General features: G+C 42.6%; 1 protein-coding gene across 4 annotated transcripts in view; it reads left to right on the top strand.

The window, feature by feature from the left end:
- Positions 1 to 20,232, top strand: part of Tesmin (testis expressed metallothionein like protein) — a 39,714-nt gene that overhangs the window by 17,319 nt on the left and 2,163 nt on the right. For all 4 annotated transcript variants that reach the window (XM_021264477.2, XM_021264476.2, XM_021264475.2 and 1 more), the window contains 3 exons: positions 15,417 to 15,519; positions 18,159 to 18,296; positions 19,955 to 20,130. In XM_021264477.2, coding sequence (XP_021120136.2) covers positions 15,417 to 15,519; positions 18,159 to 18,296; positions 19,955 to 20,130 — 417 coding nt within the window. The remainder of the gene's footprint in view (positions 1 to 15,416; positions 15,520 to 18,158; positions 18,297 to 19,954; positions 20,131 to 20,232) is intronic.

Below are 20,232 nucleotides of genomic sequence, written 5' to 3'. Positions count from 1 at the left end.
ATGCCTCTGTGACCTAGAAATGTGTTCCACCAACCCCTCAGGTGGATCCCAAAGCCAAACAATTGACACTCTACCCTAACCACCTCATGCCACCCTTTGTCAAGTTCATGCTTTCTTAAACAATACTTAATCTCCAAATAAGGACAATAATGAGTACATAATTCCACCTAACATAATACAGCTATCCTGCATACAAGAGAAAGGCAACAATCCCTTCCCCCAAAGTCTCAGCAGTTCTAGCATTTTTCAAAAGTCCAAGCCCAAGTCTCTTTTGAGACTCAAGGCAAACTCATAGCTGTGAACTTCTGTAAAAATAAAAAAACTAGTTATATAATCCCGTGGTACAATAACATAAGGTAAACATTACCATTCCAAAAGGGAGGAATAGGAGGATAGAAAAGAATCAGACCAGGGCCAGGGATGTAGCTCTAGGGGTGTAGTGCCTGCCTGGCAAGCTCAAGGTCCTGAGTTCCATCCCTGGTACCAAAAAAAAAAAAAAAAATCAGATCAAAGCAAGACTTAAACCCAGCAGGACAAACTTTAAGTCCTATAGCTCTGTATCTGGCATCTGGGGCATACAGTGGTAAAAAAATGAGTTCCAAAAGGCTTGGGCAGGCTGATCCATATGGCTTTGACCATTGCAGCCCACATAGTTTCTCTCTTGAGTTGGCTCCACTCCTGGCTTGCAACTTTTTCCAGCAGGTATTCCATGTTTCTGGTATCTCCAACTTTCTGAGATCTCCACTGTACCTTTGGGTTCATTCCCACAGCTTCATGCACTGCCCTCTCAGGGACTCTTTGCCTTACCTTTGAGGCTTTCCTTTAAAACCTGGGTAGAATCCTTCCTCACCCCATATATCTTGCATTCTACATACCAGTAAAACCAGTATCACGTGAATGACATCAAGGTCTGTGTCAGTGAGAGTAGCAGTCAGGCCCTCTTGGACTATGGCTTCAGTGGCCTCTAAGTGCCTGGAGCACTGTGAAATGAATCCTGGGAAACCAATTCCCTTCTTGAGTAGAGGTCCCAAGGACTCTCTTCTTGAACAAAAGGTTTACAGTTTTACAGCCTTGAGGCTGCAATGAATAAAGTCTTTCTGGTTTCTGAGATGCCCTTAAGGCATCTTTCTTCTTTCCCTATACAACATACTTGATATCTTTTTAATGGCACAAATCTCTTCAGCAGCCACACTCCCTTTGACCCCAGCTTTATACATTGTTCTATCTGGGTGAAAATTGAAGATTTTCAAATTTTTCTGCTCTGCCCTTTTGCCCCCAATTCTCAATTATAAACCTGGGTAAAAGCCACCACCAGTACCCATGCCACAGCCTGAATGTTAGGTTGCCTTTGAATTTCCTCCACCAGATTAATTAGTTCACTACCATTAATGTCAGTGTCCTACAATGTCTGAGAACATGGGCAAGATGTAGACAAATTTTCTGTCAGACTATAACACAGATGGCTCCTAGTCCATTTTCCAATGAAATCTCTGTTCCCAACTGAAACTTCCTGAGTCTGCCCTTTACTGTCCACATTCCTAGCAACATCGTGATCTTCTGAGCTCTGATCAAAATCACCTATCAAGCTCTGTTTATAGCATTCCAGGACTTCTCTAGCCTGCATCTCCAAATCTTTCCAAACTCTTCCTGCAAACCAGTTCCAAAGGTTTCTAAACTACACAGTTAGATACAGTTATAATAATCCTATTTACCGAGTACAATTTTCTGTATTAACTTTACTATTGGTGGACACAATACCCAAAACCCTTGACTTAAAGAAGAAGTTTAATTTGGCTTATGTTTTAAGAAGATTCAGTCCATGGTCAACTAACTCTGAGGTAAAAATATCATGACAGAAAGATGTGGTGATGCAAAGCTGCTTAGTTTGTGGTGGTCAGGAAGTAGAGTAGGGAAACAATGCCAGAGAGGAACAGGAAAGGGACCATATATAATACCCAAGGCCATGCCTCCATGACCCACCCAGACACATCCAAGGGTGTGCTCCACCAATCCCTCAGGCAGACTCCAAAGCACATCAAGTTGACACTTCACATTCACTGCCACAACTATATTGAAATTCTCTCATAAAAATTCCTCCCACCAGGGTACCAACTCCCAGGGGGCTCAGTGGGGGTGGTGGGGGTGGTAGGGCTGATGGTCCAGCAGAACTATGAGCTGGAAGTAGACAGTATGGCTACCACAAGAAGTGGCCTTAATGGCTGTGTTTAGCAGCACTTGAAGCTGCTGTCCTGTCCACCCTGCCAGACTGAGCATCTGTCACTCAACATTGCCTGCCCTGCCCTCATCTCTTGCTGTAGGCTACTTCTTCCCATTCTTTATGTTACTTAGCCTTAGTTCCACTTGGGAAGGGGAGAACATGTCCCATTTCCTATGTCTAGCAACCCTAACCACAATCTCCACATGACTTTCCATTGCAGAGCTGCTGAAGTTGCTGAGAGCCCCACTGAAGGGACAAAGATGTGGGGCCCACATGGGTAAAACCTAGAAGTCTGAAACTCGGTTCACAAAACAAACCTGCAAAGCAAATTGGACTTTTATAAGTAATGCTGAAATCTGGGGTTGACTGAAAATATTTGCGCTGTTCTTGGTTTAGTCTGTAAATGCAAGGCATGTGCCTCTCTAAACATTGGAAACATCAGAGATCAGTGATCAGGAAACTAAAGGTGCATCTGTGTTGAGGAGGAATGACAAGGTGGCCCTGTCTCGGGTGGACAGAGCATGCAGGGTGGAGGGCTTCTGTGGACAGGGACAGGAGCTGCTCAGCCACTGGCAGGGTTTGCGGTCTGGGTGGGTCAAATACTCTTGAAGCCTACAGCAAGGTATAGACTATAATTGGGGCCTGTTTTGCTTCATAATTAGCTTATTAAAAGATTAGTTGTAAAACCCACTTTTATAACAGGATTTTTTTGAGATAGGCAGCAATGAAAATGTTCAATTCTAAGTCTTTGAGTGAAAATTTCATAGAGTAGAAAGGAACCCTTTCCACTGGCTGGAGAAATATCTCTTCTTTCATGAGCACTCTGAAAGTAGGAATTGATTCGTATTATAGGTATAGATTTTTTTTCAGGACAGTTTTGATCAGCCCTTTCCTATATTGACTTCAAACAAATCCAAATTCATTTTTAAAAGCATCCGTCATTCCTATTCCATTTTTGCTGAGCTGTTGGGTGGGACTGGTTGGGAGCCATTAGACTGTATTTTTCTTAACTCTAAGATTTCAGTAATTGATTGGGCAAATTTCCAATAGTGCTTGCTCATATGACCTTTTGTCTCTGATTAACCAGATCAATTATTGCCACCAGCATTCTGTGGAATAGAAGGTCAAGTCTGACTGATCTTTTTTACAGTCTCCTATTGCTTATTCATACTTAATTTCTTCTTTTATATTTAAAAATATCTAATAATTTATATTTTATAGCTGTTAATGTTAATTTTTGAAGTCCCTGCTTATCTGATTCTGCTGATTGTTTCTTCTCTTGAGTTTTCTCTCATTGTGGTTTGTGGTTTTTGTGACTTTTTAAATTATAAATTATGATAATTAGAATTTTCCATGCAGGAATTCTTTGCAACTTGACTTGTAGATGCATACCTTCAGAGAAAGTCTGTGCTTGATTCTACCTGGAGCTTAGTGGGACTTCCAATTTGGACAACTTAAAATTTTTGGCAATTTTTTTCCCTCTTTTCCAGCACAGTTTGAATTCAGATTTTAAACTATGATTAGCTACCTCCCTTCCTCCCCAGCCAGCACTTGCAGGTGTATTTCCTTGTTATTTGTTTTCAGGGGATTTTTCTGAAGTCACTCTTGCCCCTTGTGGAGCCCCTTCACTCTCCTTGCTGTATGTATAGATCTTGGAGCTGACTCCCCCCACCCAGTGTGACCCAGGTTTTGGGATAATACATATATAAAGCACTTAGAGTAAATTGTAAATGTCCTAACATGTATTTGCTATTATTATAGTTGCCCTCCCCTTCTTTCGTCCAAGTAGTTAAAACCAAAGCCTGTGGTTGATTAGAGGAACAGACACTCTAAGGTGGGTGCAGGCTTTAGCTTTAGCTTGCTTCTCTGAATTTTTGCTTCTGTTTTTTATTTTTTGTCATCTGAGGGGTTTCCTTAATTTAAAATACAAATTAAATTTTTTCTTTAATTTTTTATCAGCTCAAATGTGCATCTAAAATGTCTTAAATATTTAATCCAGTGTTTTGAAGTGTTTTATAGTAGATAATTTGTCAGGATGGTCAATGAGTTTAGAATAAATGTCATCATGGGTCTTTTCAATCATCAAGACACTCCATTTCCAGGATATAATATGTCTATGGAGATGAACTTGGCACAAGGACCACCAGCACTTCCTTTGAACTGTATTGTCACCTCTTGATGAGCAACAGGGCAGGATTACTCAAAAGGTATTTCAGAGTTGCCAACACTGGAGCGAACAATCTGGACCTCGAGGACATCATCTATAATGGAACAGTGCTCACTCAGTGCTTCACAGCCCAAAGTGGAGCCACCAAACCTCAAATAATGGCTCTAGATGTGGTTTTCTGGGCAACAGTGAGAATAGACTGATGCAAGGCGGGTGCAAACACTTTGTGCAAAAATACCTAGACTGTATGTTGCTGGTAACATAGGAGACGGCCTGCTTTGAAACACCACGTCCATGCATTCATCAACCCACAGGCAGATGAAGATATAGAACCCTTAAGTCTGTGCTGACTGACTCTGCCATGTGGGAAAGCTGAGACCAGAGAAGATGGATGCCTTTCCAGCTCTCTTATTGATGACACCACTGTTGCTGTGACCAACTTGTTTAGAACAGGCTGGGGCTTTTAGCAGAGGGAGCAATACTGCCTATGAGGGGAAATCTACATCAGTGGTAAGAAGGGAGTGGGAGTTTGATAAGTGAGCCAGGTCCATAGCCAGCTGAAATTTTAACCCTGAGAAATAGGCACCTGTGTTAAGACTGTAAGTCTCATGAACGTGAGGACTATGACTTGTTTATTGCTGTATCTCCAGAGTCTAGCACAAGGTCTGTCTAGTGAAGCACTCAAGACACATGGCTATAGGAGTTTTTAATTTAATGCAGTCCAAAGGATAACTTATCTTTATTGTCAATTCTTTTTTGTGTCTTGTTCAAGGAATGTGGCCATATCTCATTGCTAAAGGTCTTAAAAGTTTACTCTTGTCATTGAGCCTTAATAAGTACCTGCAGTTTTTTTTTTTCTGAATGGTGTTAGGTAGGGATTAAATTTTAATTTTTTTCCATATGTACAATTCATTGTCAAGTATCATTTATTGTAAAACTACAAATATAGTCCTAGTTGATCTGCTGTATAACCTTTGACAGGTCTCAAGATCAGATGTACTCATGGGCCTGGTTCAGGGTTCTCATGCTTGGTAACTGTAATGACTCATCTGTGGGTTTCCCTCACCACTCCATTTAAATAATGATCTCATCTGCAGATAGGACAATGATATATTTTCCCATCTTTACATTCTTTTTCTTTGCCTTGTATTTGCTAGGACCTCTAGTGCAGTGATGAGTGTAAGTACTGGTATTAGGCATTGTTGGCTTACTTCTGGTTGTAATAGAAACACTTTTACAATTCCTACTCCTTCCCTAAATAAGATATTTATTGTTGGCTGTTGATAGATCATCTGTAATAGGGAAAATATATGCTCAGCAAATACAACAATGACTTTAAGCTGTAACTGTTTCAGGACTAATACAGCAGCTAATTAGTATCAGTGTCTCAGTCTGCTTTATTAGTCACTGTGACATCCTCAGTAGGATTTTGTGATCTGAGAAGGCTGCTCTGCCTCCCACCTCACATTCACCTTTCACCATTTGGGGAAGAGAAAAGAAGAAAGTAAAGACATACTCTTTACTTCTCAAGGCAGAACCGGAAGTTATCATAATCACTTTCATTCACACCCATTGTCCTGAGCCTGGTCACACGGTTAGGCCAAATGTAGGAAGCTGGGAAATGTAAGCATGAGTTAGGCCACCCACATATTCAACTGCAGTTGTTGTCAGTGTAAAATAAGAGGAAAGTAGATATTACAGGAAATACCGGCTTCTCTACCAACTTCCCTCCTCAGGTTAAGGATGTTTCCTTCTAGTCCTAGTTTCCTAAGGGATTTGCTATTGTTATTATGTTGTAATTATGAAGAATGATGAATTTTATCAAATGCATTTTTCATGGATTATTGAAATGAACAGACTGTTTTGGCTTTTTAATCTTATCATCTAATACTTTGAACTTTCCAGTGTTAATCTACCCTCTTATGTCAGGGATTGAACCAACTTGATCCTGTCATGCAGATATTTTGTTTTCTAGGATTTTTACATCTTTGTTCATGAGAGAGACATGTAATTTTCCTTTCTTATATTTATGTTTATTTCATTGATGTTGTATTGGCCAATAATATGCATTAGCTAGGCTTCCTCACCCCCACCAACTTCTCTTTTTTTGTCTAGTTTCTGAAATAGTTTGAGTAAGAAAGGATTCATTTGTTTATTGAAAGCTTGATGAAACTTGCTTGTAAGCTGGGTGTGATGATGCAGACCTGTAATCCCAGCGCTCTGGGAGGCTGAGGCAAGAGGGTCACAAGTTGGAGCCCAGCCTGGACAGCTCAGCAACTTGGCCAGACCCTTTCTCAAAATAATAAATAAAAAGGCTAGGGATGTAGTGCAGTGTGAAGTCTCTGAGTTCAATCGCCAGTACCTCAAAAGCAAAGAAAAGAAGAAAAAACTTGCCTATGAAACTGTCAGGGCCTGATGCCTTTTGGGATTAGAGTACAGAAAGAAATAGACTATTCGTTTCTTGAGTAGCTATTGTTTTCTTTAAGCTTTATATTTCTTCTTGAGCCCATTTTTATATTTTTTAAAATTATTCAATTCTTTAACTTTTCTAATATATTCTTAAATTATTTAAAAACTACCTCTGTTCTAAAGTTGCAGCTTTTTAAATTTTCTCATTTTAATTTCCACTATTGTCTGTATATATTTTTCTTTTTCTTGATCAAGCTCACAAGTGGCTTGCCCATTTCATGTCTCTTCAGAGCACTAGCTTTTTGTTTTATTGATTTTCTTGCATTTATTTTTTTTATTTCACAAAGTACATTAATTTTTACTCTTTACTATTTTTTTCCTTTCTTCTATCGTGTGTGTGTGTGTGTGTGTGTGCGTGCATGTGTGTAAGGAGTACTGAGAATTGAACTCGGGGCCTTCCCACTGAGCTATATGCACAACCCTTTTTTGATTTTTTATTTTGAAACAGAACCTCACTAACTTGACCAGGCTGGGCTTGAACTTCTGGTCATCCTGCCTCAGCCTCCCAGAGTACTGGGGTTATAACCTTGTACCACCATGCTTGGCTCTATCTTTATTATTTCGTTCTCTTACTTTTCTAGTGTTTTCATTAACTGCTTCTTTATTTTAAATCTTATTTTAAAAAAAAAAATCCACTTCAAGCTATGTAATGCTCTCTTGCATCCTGTAAGAGTTGATAAGAGGGATTTTCATTGTCATTCACTAGAAATATTTTGTAATTTCCATTGTAATGTTCTCTATCTTACGAGTTTAGGTGTATGCTTCAAAGTATTCAAACTTGTGTGTATGCATATATGTATATTATGTATATATTCTTTAAAACTACATTCTTGTTAATTTTTTAATTTAATTACACTGTGATCAGATAATATGATCTGTATATCAATTCCTTGAAATTAATGAAGATTTCCTTTATGACTTAATGCTTGATGCACTTTGAAAATATTTAATATTTACTTGAAAAACTATATATTCTTTATTTGTTGGGTGCAGTTATCCACTGGCAAGTTTGTTAATTTTGTGTTTAAATCTGCTAAATGCTTATTAAAATTAATTTGATTTATCAATTGTTTTATAAAATTTCTCACTTTAAGTTGTGAATTTGTCTGTTTTTTCCTTATAATTCCATTTTGGTTTGCATATTTTAAACCTGTAGAACAATGGGGATATGAATTCATGACTCTCGTGTCTTTTTGGTAAATTCTCCCATCAGCTGTTAATTACTCTAGCTCCACATCTGAATGCCTTTTGCCTTAAATTCTTTTTTTTTCCCCAATGTTGAAGTTGTGACACTGTTTTCTTTGGATAGTATGAACAGGTTATGCTTTGAACATTCTTTTATTTCTCATTTGGCATGTGGTAGTTTTGTTTTAGGTGTATCTCCTGCAAGCTAAATATAGCAGGGTTTTTAAAAAATCAAATCTAATAAGCCACATATTTTAATAGATATCTTTAATCCATTTGATTCTTTGTCTGATTATTGATATATGTAGGACTTATTTGTTCAACTTTTTTAAGTTTTAAAATTTATATATTCAATTTCTTTTTTTCACTCAGTGGCAGCATTCCATATGTCCTGTTCTGCACCTTGCTTTTGAAAACGTAGTACAATGTGTACTGCACAAAATTTACCACTCCAACTCCTTTTCAGTGTACAGTTCAGTGTTATTAAGTACACTGACGATGTTGTGCAACTACCACCACTATCCACTTCCAGAGCTTTTTCATCATCCCAAGCAGAAACTCTGTACCCATTAAATAACTCCCTTCCCCCTCCCTCAAGCCCCTGGCACCTCTAGGCTACTTTCTGTCTCTGAATTTGCCTATTCTGACAACCTCATGGAAGTGAAATCATACAGCATCTGTCCTTCTGTGACTTATTTATTTATTATTATTCTTTTATTTTTTATTTATTTATGTATTTTTTGGTACCAGGGATCAAACTCGGGACCTTATGCTTTCAAGGCAGGCGGCAGAACCACTGAGCTAAATCCCCAGCCCTCTTCTTCTTTTTTAAAATAATTTTTATTTTATCCTATCCTCCCCTCAAGCCCCCTCTCCTCCCTATGTGCAGAAGCTTTGTTTCCATTTTTTCCTTCTATTTTGTGACTGGCTTATTTCACTTGGCATAATGTTTTTAAAGTGTCATGTGTGTTGTAACATGTCAGTACTTTGTTCATTTTTCAGGCTAAGTAATATTCCTTTATACATGTATTTCACATGTGTTACTGTGTTCATCTGTCCATGGACAGTTGGGGTGGCTTTTGCCTTGTGACTACTGTGAATGATACTGGTGAAAACTGTCTGAGTCTTGCTTTCAGTTCTTTGAGGATGTGTCTGGAAGTGGGATGGCTGGGTCCTAAGGTAAACTCCATGTACAGTTATCTTGGGGAGCCACAGCAGTTGTGCAGTGGTACCTCAGTCCACAAATTTAATTTCACAATTCTGGTCACAAACCAAATTGGATGAGAACCAAATCAAATTCAATGGTTAGTTTTAAAGTTGACCTTATGGAGAAATTCAATTCAGTTCTTATCCATTTAGGTTTTTGACCAGAAATGTGGAAAGAATTATGTTTGTGAACCAAGATACCACTAGACCATTAATACTCCCACCAAAGTCCAGAAATCCACTTTATTTTGTGTTTTCTGTTTACTGCTGTTCCTTTATTCTTTTTGGCCAATACATAGTGTGGAAAATTTGCACTAATGGCAAAGCAGAGCAAGTTGGATGTAGGATTAGTCAGGAGCCTATCCCAAGAGCAAGACCATAGACCAGAGATGGTGGAGACCCAAGGTAAGGTGGGGACAGTGAAAGTGAAGGAGAAACCATGACCTAGGAATGTTTCCTATGTTTCCATGTAGTGGCTTTTTTTTTTCAGTAGTGGAGATTGAACCTAGGGCCTTTCCACTGAGCTATATTCCTAGTCCTTTTAATTTTAAGACCAGATCTCAGTAAGTTGCCCAGACTGGGCTTGAATTTGCAATCCTCCTGCCTCAGCCTCCCAGAGTGCTGGGATTATAGGAATGTGCCACCATCCCAGAGTCATAGTGGGATTTTCCCCATGCATTTATTTATTCACTTCACAGATGTTTGGAATGCCCATGGGCTTCAGGAACAGGGAAGACAGCTGTGAGCAAAGCTAGTTCTATCCTTGCCTCCCAGGACTCACGGTCAAATGAGGGGAGGTACAGTGGATAAGATAATCACATAAACTAGGTCAGAGTGGAGATGTGGAAAGTGTGGCTGAGGAACAGTCACGGGCTGAGCGGCTGGGCACGCGCTTCGGGATGAGGAGGGTTCTCAGGTGGAGGTGGCTGCTGTGGCTGTTCAGAGGGTTCAGGCAGAAGAAGGACATGGTACAAAGTCCCAAGCCAAAGAGGGAGGGTGGAGAGTTCTAGGAACAGAAAGGATACCACTCCCGCTCATGCAGATGCTCCTGGGCTTGGGGACAGCTGCATCCCTGTAATCTGTGGCAATGGGAAAGTGCACTTAATACCCCAACGCACCAAACGTTGTGTACAGTTTCTAGTGAAGTTTCTTTCTGCATATCACTTTGCACTACTACAAATTGAACCCTCATAAGCTGGAGACTGTATTTCTAAAATGTATTACATAATCTAAATGTTCACTGTGAGGAGAATTATTATAAATTAAGATATTGCTAGTGGAGGGCATATTATATAGCCATTATGATGGTATGTAAATCTATTTATATGGGAAATACATATTGGTAAGTAATAACATATTGGTAAGTAAGCCGTATTGGTAAGTAATAGCCAGCTGCTATGTTGATTACTTATATAGATAATTGGTAGAAGCCCACTGAGGCAGGATGTAGAAGATGATCTTATTTTTGTTTATGTATAATATGTAACCATACAACACATACAGACTTGTTTCAGTCTGTATAGTTTTACAGAGAAAAACTGAAATATATTCACATGATCATCTCTAGGGAATGAAATTCTGATTGATTGTAATTTATTTCTTTTTGCTTGTTTATGTTTTTTAATTTTTCTACAACAAGTATGCCTTACTTGTGTCAAGAATAAAAGTAATGAGGGCCAGGGATTTAGCTCAGTGTTTTCACCGCCTGCTGTGCAAGCACAAGGACCTGAGTTCGATCCCCAGTACCAAAAAAAAAAAAAGGAAAGAAAAAGAATAAAAGTAATGAGCAACTGAGCCAGAATCAGGGGACTGGGTTGCAAGAGAAGTGGCTGAACTGACTCAGGGCTGTGTTCACAGGCTGTGGGTGCAGTGCAGCAGGAGGGGGCGAAGGTGGAGGAGACCGAGGGGGGCTGAACACCAGGGCTGAGAGGGTGCTCTGGGACATGCAGTGTCCATGCTGCTGAGAGCGTGAGCCTGATGGTTCTTAGGTTCCAGCAAAGAGGTGGCCAGGCCCCACGAGGGAAAGGAAGGTCCGATGCCAAGTTGAGTGCCTGGAAGAGGAGAAATGCAAAGGCCAGATGTGGGCACCTACCTGGCATGGTGCTGGGGAAGTTCTTTGTGATAGGGTCTTAGAGTCTGAAGAATGGGAAAGAACATATTAAGTAAAACAGGTTTAAAAATCTTCAATATAAAGTTAAAAGCAGAATGGCGAGAGCTAAAACTTTGCACAGAAGTATAGAGCAAGAGGAAACGCTTGACTGGACCTAGGTGAGTAAAATTCTAGATTGCCAGCTATTCTCAGTGCTTGGAAAATCTTACTTTACTGTGTTCCATTATTTCTAATAAGTTGGTGTCTGTCCAGATATTGTATCTTTTCTCTCTGTTGCTCTTAAGATTTTCTCTTTGCCTTTGGATTTTCTTTTAGTTTTTCTTTCCTGGGGTTCATTAGGTGCCTTAAATCTGAGGATATGTAGCTTTCATCAGTTCTGGAAAACTCATTTCTCTTTTCCCTCCCTTCCTCTCCTGAAATGTTCCCAACACAGGTCAGCCCCCCAACCAGAGACCATTTCTCCTGACCTCACTTCTTTTCTCCTCCACTCCACCCTACCCAGTGCTAGGGATCAAACTCAGGGCCTTGTGCATGCTAGGCAAGCACTCTACCACTTAGTTACATCCCCAGCAATTTATAAATTTTTCTATTTTTTTAGACAGGATCTTGCTAAGTTGCCAAGGCTGGCCTTGAACTTGCAATCTTCCTGTTTCTGCTCCTAAGTAGCTGGAGTTACAAACATGTCCCATCACATCCTGATTCACTTCTTTTAGTGCGTCTGTGTATGGTACTACAAATTGAACCCAGGGCCTTTCCACTGAGCTACATCCCTAGCCTTTTAAAATTTTTTAAATTTTGAAACAGGGCTTCGCTAAGTCATTTAAATTGCCATGCTGGACTTGAATTTGCAACCCTTCTGCCTTGGCTTCTAGAGTACTGGGATTACATATTTTTAATCTCTTTACTTTTTGTGCTGCATGTCAATCTAATTTTTTTCTTTTAGTTTATTCTTCCTTGCTCTCTTATTTTTATTCAAATTATACATACATCTAAAGAACCAAATTATTATTCAAGACTGTGACCAAAAGGAGCCGGGGATTTAGCTCAGTGGTTTCGCCGCCTGCTGGGCAAGCACAAGGACTTGAGTTCGATCCCCGGTACCAAAAAACAAAAAAGACTGTGACCAAAAAATAATAGTAGTTCTCTGATAATTGTTCCTTATTTCCTTGTCTTCAGGAGCTTTCAGCTCTCTTAACTGATCTTTTAATATTTGCCTCCATAAATCTAAGGTACAGGACTGAACTGCTGCTTCTCAGCTTTTCAGTTTTAGCATGATCATTGTGTGCCATGGGAGATGTGGATTTAGCTGGGCTTCCTCTCCTCACTTAGGCACAAACATCTCCCGGCACACATGTTGCCCAAACGCAGACAGCAGATGTACTTGGTTAGATCACTACTAAGCATGCATATCTTATGACTGAAAACTCCAGTCCTTTCGGGGACTTGATTTTCCTTCCCTGTACTTCTTCACCCTTTCCTTCCAGTTGGCACTTAACACTTAGTTTTCTGTGCACTGAGCACTACTTAACCCTCTGGTTGTGTGACTGTCTCCACTTCGAGGATGTAGCAGGTGTGTTTGGAGGAAGGCTTTGCAGAGCTGTCCCTCCTGGTTCAGGAGGGGTTGGCTCCCATCTTGGACTCTCCCTCTACTGTCATGCTAGGGCTCTGGGTGCTTCTCTTTCATGTTTGGTTCTCTCACTTCTGGGTCCCATGTTTTCCTCATGTGATTCAAGGCATGGTTCCTGTTTTCATGTTAAATTTTTCATCTTTGTGATTACATTTTATATTCTAGATTATCTTTTTATGCTGTTTTCTTAAGCATCATCTCAACCACCACCACCATGTACCAGGGATCGAACTCAGGACCTTGCGCTTGCGGGCAGGTGCAGCGCCACTGAGATATATCCCTGGCCCTTAAGCATCATTTTCTTGTTTGATGCATTGAATCACTTTTCTTACTGTCCTTGAGGTCATGGGTCTCCCTCTCTCCTGGTTTTCTTTTCCCCGCAGTCTTGGATTCTGCAGCCTGTCTGCCATGCTGGAAGGTTCCACACACATCTGCTGATCTCTCAGGTCACTCTGCTCCTGGTAAGAGGCATGAGCTGACTGGACGACCCTTTGTGCCTTAATGGGGCTGTTCTCTGCGACTTTATCTAGGGTAACACGACTGCACCCCATGTTTTGTAGGACCTCGATGCCAGCCTGCCTGAATCTTTTCTCTTCTGCCAGGCAGAGTGCTCCAAAACTGCTTTTTCCATTCCCTGCTTGAATTCTATAAGCAGAGTAGAAGAAACCCACACCCTAGTTTGCAATAGTTTTATCCTGAGAGTGATTTTAGTCTTTTGTCACAGTGGTGGGGCAGCCACCAGACCTGGGATACAGGAAGGGCCTCCTGTACAGAACTGCAATCCCTGCTTCTTTGGCCCTCTCCCCTTCCTCCACTTGGAGGGGCCTGGGCCACCACCTCACAGGTCTCCAGAAGTCACCTCTCAGCTCTTCCTGTGGATGTAGAATCCCTAGGCCTCACCCACTGCTTACTGTTTTTCTCCTTGTAACTTCCTGCCACTGTCTCCTTCCCTTGCCTCCATCCTGTGGCTGAGGGCTCAGGAGAGGCCTGCATGTTTCTCCCTGTCCCCAGAGAGGGACGTCACCACTCTCACCTCCAGGGAGCAGGTTTGTTTGCCCACTGGGAGTTGCATTGCAGGGATCCTCATTTAGGTGTGTGTGTCAGGGGGCAGGGGTGTCCCTGGGCTAACTGGCACCTTCTGTAGCCCTGACTTTGTCTCCTGTCTTTCGCATGAGCAGCTTGTGGGAGACTAAACCCTGGGTCCCTAGGGACAACAGGTGCCTCAGGACAATCCTCAATTGCTATAGACTCACCTCTCTGGATTCACAGTTCTTGACCTTTTGGCCCCTGATGATCTCCTTTACTCTCTTGCTGGGTTCACATGCATTTAAAAATATTGTTTAGCAATACAAAATAAATATGAATAGAATAATAAACACGAAAAGAATTGTGCTTGGGCTTCTCACACAGGCAGCTTCTGCAGCTATCCAGTCCACCCTGCTCATGCAGCCTTGAGGAGGCACATCTAGTATGTGTGGCCACTGAGCCTGGCAGGTTGAGCTCTGTGATTTCCATTTCTCAACTCGAAATGCTGAAGGGAAACAGCCTATGACAGATGATGTGGGAGTTGGTGGAAGAACTGACGTGAAATACCTAAGTGTCACAAACGGATGCTGCAGAGTGGCTGCCAGGTTCCCAGCACCTCTTGGGGGTATAGGATCTGAGGAGTTAGGCTGGGATGCCACTTGCCCACATGGAGAGACTGTAAGTGTAGGTCTGTGGGTGCCTCTGGCCACACCACAGTTGGGCATCTGAAGGGTGTGTGAAGCAGCTCATGGCTGTGAACAGAGGGAAGTCATCAGAGGTGGCCTCCTCGCTGCCGTGCTGCCTCTCTGGCCCAGGGATCGCAGGGTGCCCTGGACACTCTCCTTGGGGTCTTCTCACTAAGTACAGTGCAGAATTCAAATGCAGGACAGGCGAAGGACCCTCTCCGTACAACAAAGAAGTGTCACAGCGGGTGTTTCATGCGTGTATTTTTTTTTCTACCATTTCTACTTCATTTCCTCTCTTCATGGACTTAGGAGGAAAGTAAGATGAAGCCTAGGCCAGACCCCTCTCATTGGTTTTCACTTGTGGTCAAGGTCTGGTCAAGAGGGGAGCAACCCATGAGCAATTGGATGGATTGGGAGGGTTGGTGGCAAAATGGCAGAAGGCATTGGGGGCTGGAGATGATGAACAGCAATGGATAACTTCCAGGAAGTTGTTTTGCTTCGTAAGACCACATATCACCAAACCCATGGCTTTAATAACCAGTTTCTCTTTTTTTGGTGTTAGTCACATAGAACATCATCCAGCTGATGTAGTCAGAATCCCCTAAATCAAAATCATCCTGGCCGAGGCCCGGTGGCCACCCTTTTCCTGCACATGTGCCTTTCTTGTCACTGCCTGGCTGTGCCACCTGCACCTCGGGCTCATGCTGTGCTTTTCTTCCCAGGTACTGCGATTGCTTCGCCAGCGGGGACTTTTGCAACAACTGCCATTGTAATAATTGTTGCAACAATTTACATCATGATATTGAACGGTTTAATGCCATTAAGGTAATAAATTTTAAAAGCATTTCAAAGGATTTGAGGTGTTTGCAAATGATCTCCAGAAATTCCTAATTTCAATATTGGAAAAACCCAAAGTGTGAAGAGTATATACAACAGCTATGACTATTCCTGCGGCGGGGGTGCTGCTGCTGACAACAGCATGCAGAGGCAGACCCTCCTTCTTCTCCATGAGGGATGGCTTCGGGGTACAGAGAAGCCAGGAAGCTGCTGCAGGAGTGTGCACAGGTCCACCTGGTCTGGATCTGGGGGTTAGGAATTTGGGGGATGTTGTACAACAGTTGAGCTTGAGTTGGAACAGTGTAGTCTGAAAAGAGGTGGATGGTCCTCTGTGTAGAGAGAGTACTGGGGAGGGCACTCGGCCTCCCCAGGGAGGGAGGGCCTGAGGAGGGAGGAATCCAGGCTTTCCTGAGGGGAGCAGAATTCTACCTCCGATGGCCCCAAAGGCCACTCTCCTGTTAGCTAAATGCAGGAACGTGTGGTTTTTAGCCCTCTCTGTGGGCACAAAGATAATCAGGGATGGGAGACACAGTCAGGCTAGGTTATCCACCTGCTCTAGGAAGACACTTACTGGGGCCTCTGATTTACCAATGAAAGAGAAGCCATCAACTGTCCTGTGCCATCGTTGGTCTGATATATATATGATAATTCCCCCTTGAATTATGGAAAAATCACTTAGAAATATCAATTTTGATATGACCAGATCCATGGGACAGAAGAAAATAATGATATATCTAAACTTTTAGTCACATTTTATTTAGGGGTAAAAGATATTATCTACAATTAAAAGTATAAATTTTTTAATTATATTTATTTATTTATTTTTTTGGTACCGGGGATCGAACTTGGGACCTTGCGCTTGCAAGACAGACGACAGAACCACTGAGCTAAATCCCTGGCCCTAAATTTTTTAATTATAAAAGTTGGAATTCTCATGTATTACTAACGGTAATTAAATTGGGTACAAGCATTTTGGGAAATTGTCTGACAATAGCTACTACAGCTAAGCCTTGTATATACTATGCCCCGGCAATTTCTTTTCTAAAAATACAGCCAGTAGAAGTGAGTGTAAATGTCCACAAAAGATTTGCACAAGAATGTTCACAGCAACTTTATTTGAAATAGCCCAACACTGGCAACAAGCCCACCAATCCAAGGGACAAGTCCATTGATAGATACAATGGCAGGTATGTGGTCCAAAGGAAAATTACACATCAACAGAAAGGAAAGAAGTGCAGCGAAGTGCAGCAGCGAGAATGACTGTCACAGACACTGCTGAGGAAAGAAGCAGGGCCGAAAGGCTGCTCTGTGGGCTTCCACTCACCTGATGTCTCAGCACATCAGATCTACCGCTGTCAGAGTCTGAGCAGTGGCTCCCTTGGAGGTTCATGATGGGGAGAAGTCACAAGGAAGCCCCTAGTGTAGCCTGGGGGTGGTACCCAGGGACAAGTCTGTCAGTTCCACAGACCAGTGCCGTGCAGTGGAACAGTGGGCTATGATGGCCACATTTGAGTGCCTTGGTGCTGGACATACAGATCTAGCTGCTAAGTAACTTCAGGAGGGAGACAGGACCTCCACTGTGACTTCTGTGATGTTTGAATTATTACAAGGAATACAAATCACTTTTTATTTGAAAATATGTATGCAATTGCATGAATAGGTAGATACAGGACAGGTAGATTAAAAAGTTAAAACAAATCAGAGTGACAGTCATGTGCATCGTGTGGAAAAGGCATGGCCAAGGGTGAGACCTGCCCCTGGAGTCAGCATGAGGACTTAGACTCGAGATTCCACTGCCTGCACCTCAGTTTCTTGATCTATAAGACTGCATAGCTGTAGCAGTTTTTAGGTTCCATGGTTGCTGAGAGGATTACATGAGAAAAATGTACACATCACACAGAAAGATGCCTGAGATGTGGTTCATTCAATCACATTCCCATGGTATGAGCTGCCAGCACAGGACCGTGGCCTCCACTATCTCAGGGGGCTGAGGATCCAGCTTGCTTAGCATGTGTGAGGCCCTGGGGTCCACCCCCAGCACCCCTCACTCCCCTAAAATCATTTACCTTAGGGAAAGGGACAGGGAATGCTGGAAGGGAGTCTACAGTCTATCCCCATGGAAACAGTGAAACAATTTCTTTTCATCTTTATTGTCCATTAATTTTCTACACTAAATATGTGTGACTTTGAGATGCAGAGAAAAAGCACAACCTAAAGAGACCATAGCTACAGCACACTCCTTTATGGAGACCAAAAGGTGACCAGGAGCCAGGCAGCTCCTGGTTATGGTGGAGTCCCTGCTCCCCCTGCTCTTAGAAACCACTGCTGGCCTCCACTGAGGCGCCTGTCACTAAGCATTAGTTCTGAGTCACAAAGCATATTCTTTGTTTTGGAGGGTTTTGCTTGTTTGTTTTTGTGGTACTGGGGATTGAACCCAGGGCTATGTCTCTAGTTCTTTTTTAATTTTTTATTTTGAGACAAGGTCTCACTAAGTTCCTAAGTTGTCCAGGCTTGGTTCATATTTGCCACCCTCCTGCTTCAGACGCCAAGACTGTGGGAATAGAGGTGTTCACCACCATTCTGAGCATAAGGCACACTCTTCATGGACTTTCCATTTTCTATCTCAGGCATGTCTTGACAGAAATCCGGAAGCTTTTCAACCTAAAATTGGGAAAAGCAGGTTGGGAGATGTTAAGCCTCGTCATAACAAAGGCTGCAACTGTAAGCGGTCTGGCTGCCTGAAGAATTACTGCGAGTGCTATGAGGTCAGTGACTGATTTCCTAGCATTGGCATGTGAAAAACAAAAGACAAGTAAATACTTTGCCTACATCACTTTTGTGGTTAGAAGAACTTTACAGTAATTTTAAAAGGGAAATATAATCCCCTTTTCCCAAGGTCGCTAAAAGGGCTTTCATATTAATCTGAGTTAATTTCTCAGATGTCGGTGAGCTTTATGAATCAAGCCATGGGAGTGAGGACTCCTGTGGAGCAGGTACCATCCTGAGGCCCACCCTGGGTGTCCACCAAGGATGCCCCGGTGTGGCTAGGCCCCTCTGCAGCTGCTGATCCACGCAGTGGGCTGACTGCGGTCAGCAAGTTAGTGGCTCCCAGGGGGTACTGTGCCTCTTCTCCCCTGATGCTTCTGACTGGGCTCTGGGGGGACCTCAGGTGTCCATTGCCGGGGAGCTTTGACCAGGGGTGGCTCTTCCTTGGCTCACAGTCCCCTCAGAGACCAGAAAGAACAATGAGCCTACAAAGCAAGGGGCAGATCTTTTCCTGCATGGAGCTTTTCCTTTTTCTCCAAGATTTCATGGAACAGACAGACCCATCTTCCCCTTGAGTTTTGCCATCTTTTCTGTTTTTCTCTGTGTTGAGGGAAGAGGAGAAAGGGAACTGCAGTCCCTAGAGGAGGCAGTGACAGAACCATCCTCACAAGCCTCTCTGCTTGTCTGAGGTCTTTGGGGACTTGTGAATTTCATTTTAAATGGTTGTCATCAAAGGTCAGCTTTAGGTTCACCTTTCTAGCTCTGCAAACACATGCTGAGAGAGCCGAGCAGGCAGACCTTGCAATGCCTCAGCTAGGATTCTGAACATTTAGCCAAACTATAGCAGAGATGGACAATTCAAACAGTGAGTGGCTTCACCCACAGGAACCACTCCCAACACAGTGCCTTCTCTGGCAACCACCGATCAGTGAGTGACCCAGCCCCTTCCACAGGCTGACCCTGTGCCAGGCAGTGGCTGCCAGGCTGTGAGGCAAAGAGGAAAGGACAGCTTTAGTGTCTGTCATTGACGTAAACTAGACATCCTGACTAACATCTGTTTCAGAATACACGGAAGTTCAGCTGAGGGCCCTTGCAGCTGCACCTTGGAGCTGGAGCTCCATCCTTATGAAGGAAAATCCTGGGGCTGTGGCTAGGTGAAATAGAAAACCCATGTGGTCGACAGTGCCAGCTTTAGACTGCCCTGGGGCCCCTGTGCTGAGGAGGTGGGCCCGTAATACTAGACTGTAAGCGCACTCTTGGGAGAGGGAGGGTCTCCTGAAAACTCCCAGCCACAGGCTATCCTGCATGTGTCCCCACTGCACCGGAGTGTCACGGCCAGATGGAACTTGTTCAAACTGAGAGACTTGATGCAGCAGTTGGCTGGTTCTCCACCTTCACCCACTCCAGGCTCACCCACACCCTGCCTTCACTGCAGCAAGGGCTGTGAGCACACACCCTCTCTTTACTCCCCACCATTCACTTCTCTTGGCATCTGGCACTCTCTCTCTCTCTCTCTCTCTCTCTCTCTCTCTCTCTCTCTCTCTCTCTGAAAATCTCAGGTTGCACATGTACACATGACTTAAGATATCAATAGAATTTGTCACTTTTGATAGCTTATAGGGTAACCTGATTTTATTGAAGCATTTTATATTACCAGGCCAAAATTATGTGTTCTTCTATATGCAAATGCATTGATTGCAACAACTATGAAGAAAGCCCAGAACGAAAAACACTGATGAACATGCCAAGATCTATGGAAACCAGAGAATTTGAAGGCAGCCATCATTTGTCACCAATTAAAATTTCAGAACTTTCAAAACTCAGAAAAAGCAGGTAGGTACTCCAAACTAATAGGGGCAATAGAGGTTATGAGAGGAAAGTTTAAAACAATTTCCACACTGGGAGGCTGGGGCAGGAAGAAGGGAAGCCCTCCCT

The sequence above is a fragment of the Heterocephalus glaber genome, unplaced genomic scaffold (assembly GCF_053883595.1).
Source record: "Heterocephalus glaber isolate CG9 unplaced genomic scaffold, H.glaber_assembly_v1.0 deba00000594, whole genome shotgun sequence".
Taxonomy (NCBI): domain Eukaryota; kingdom Metazoa; phylum Chordata; class Mammalia; order Rodentia; family Bathyergidae; genus Heterocephalus; species Heterocephalus glaber.
This window is presented reverse-complemented; position numbering and strand designations above follow the sequence as displayed.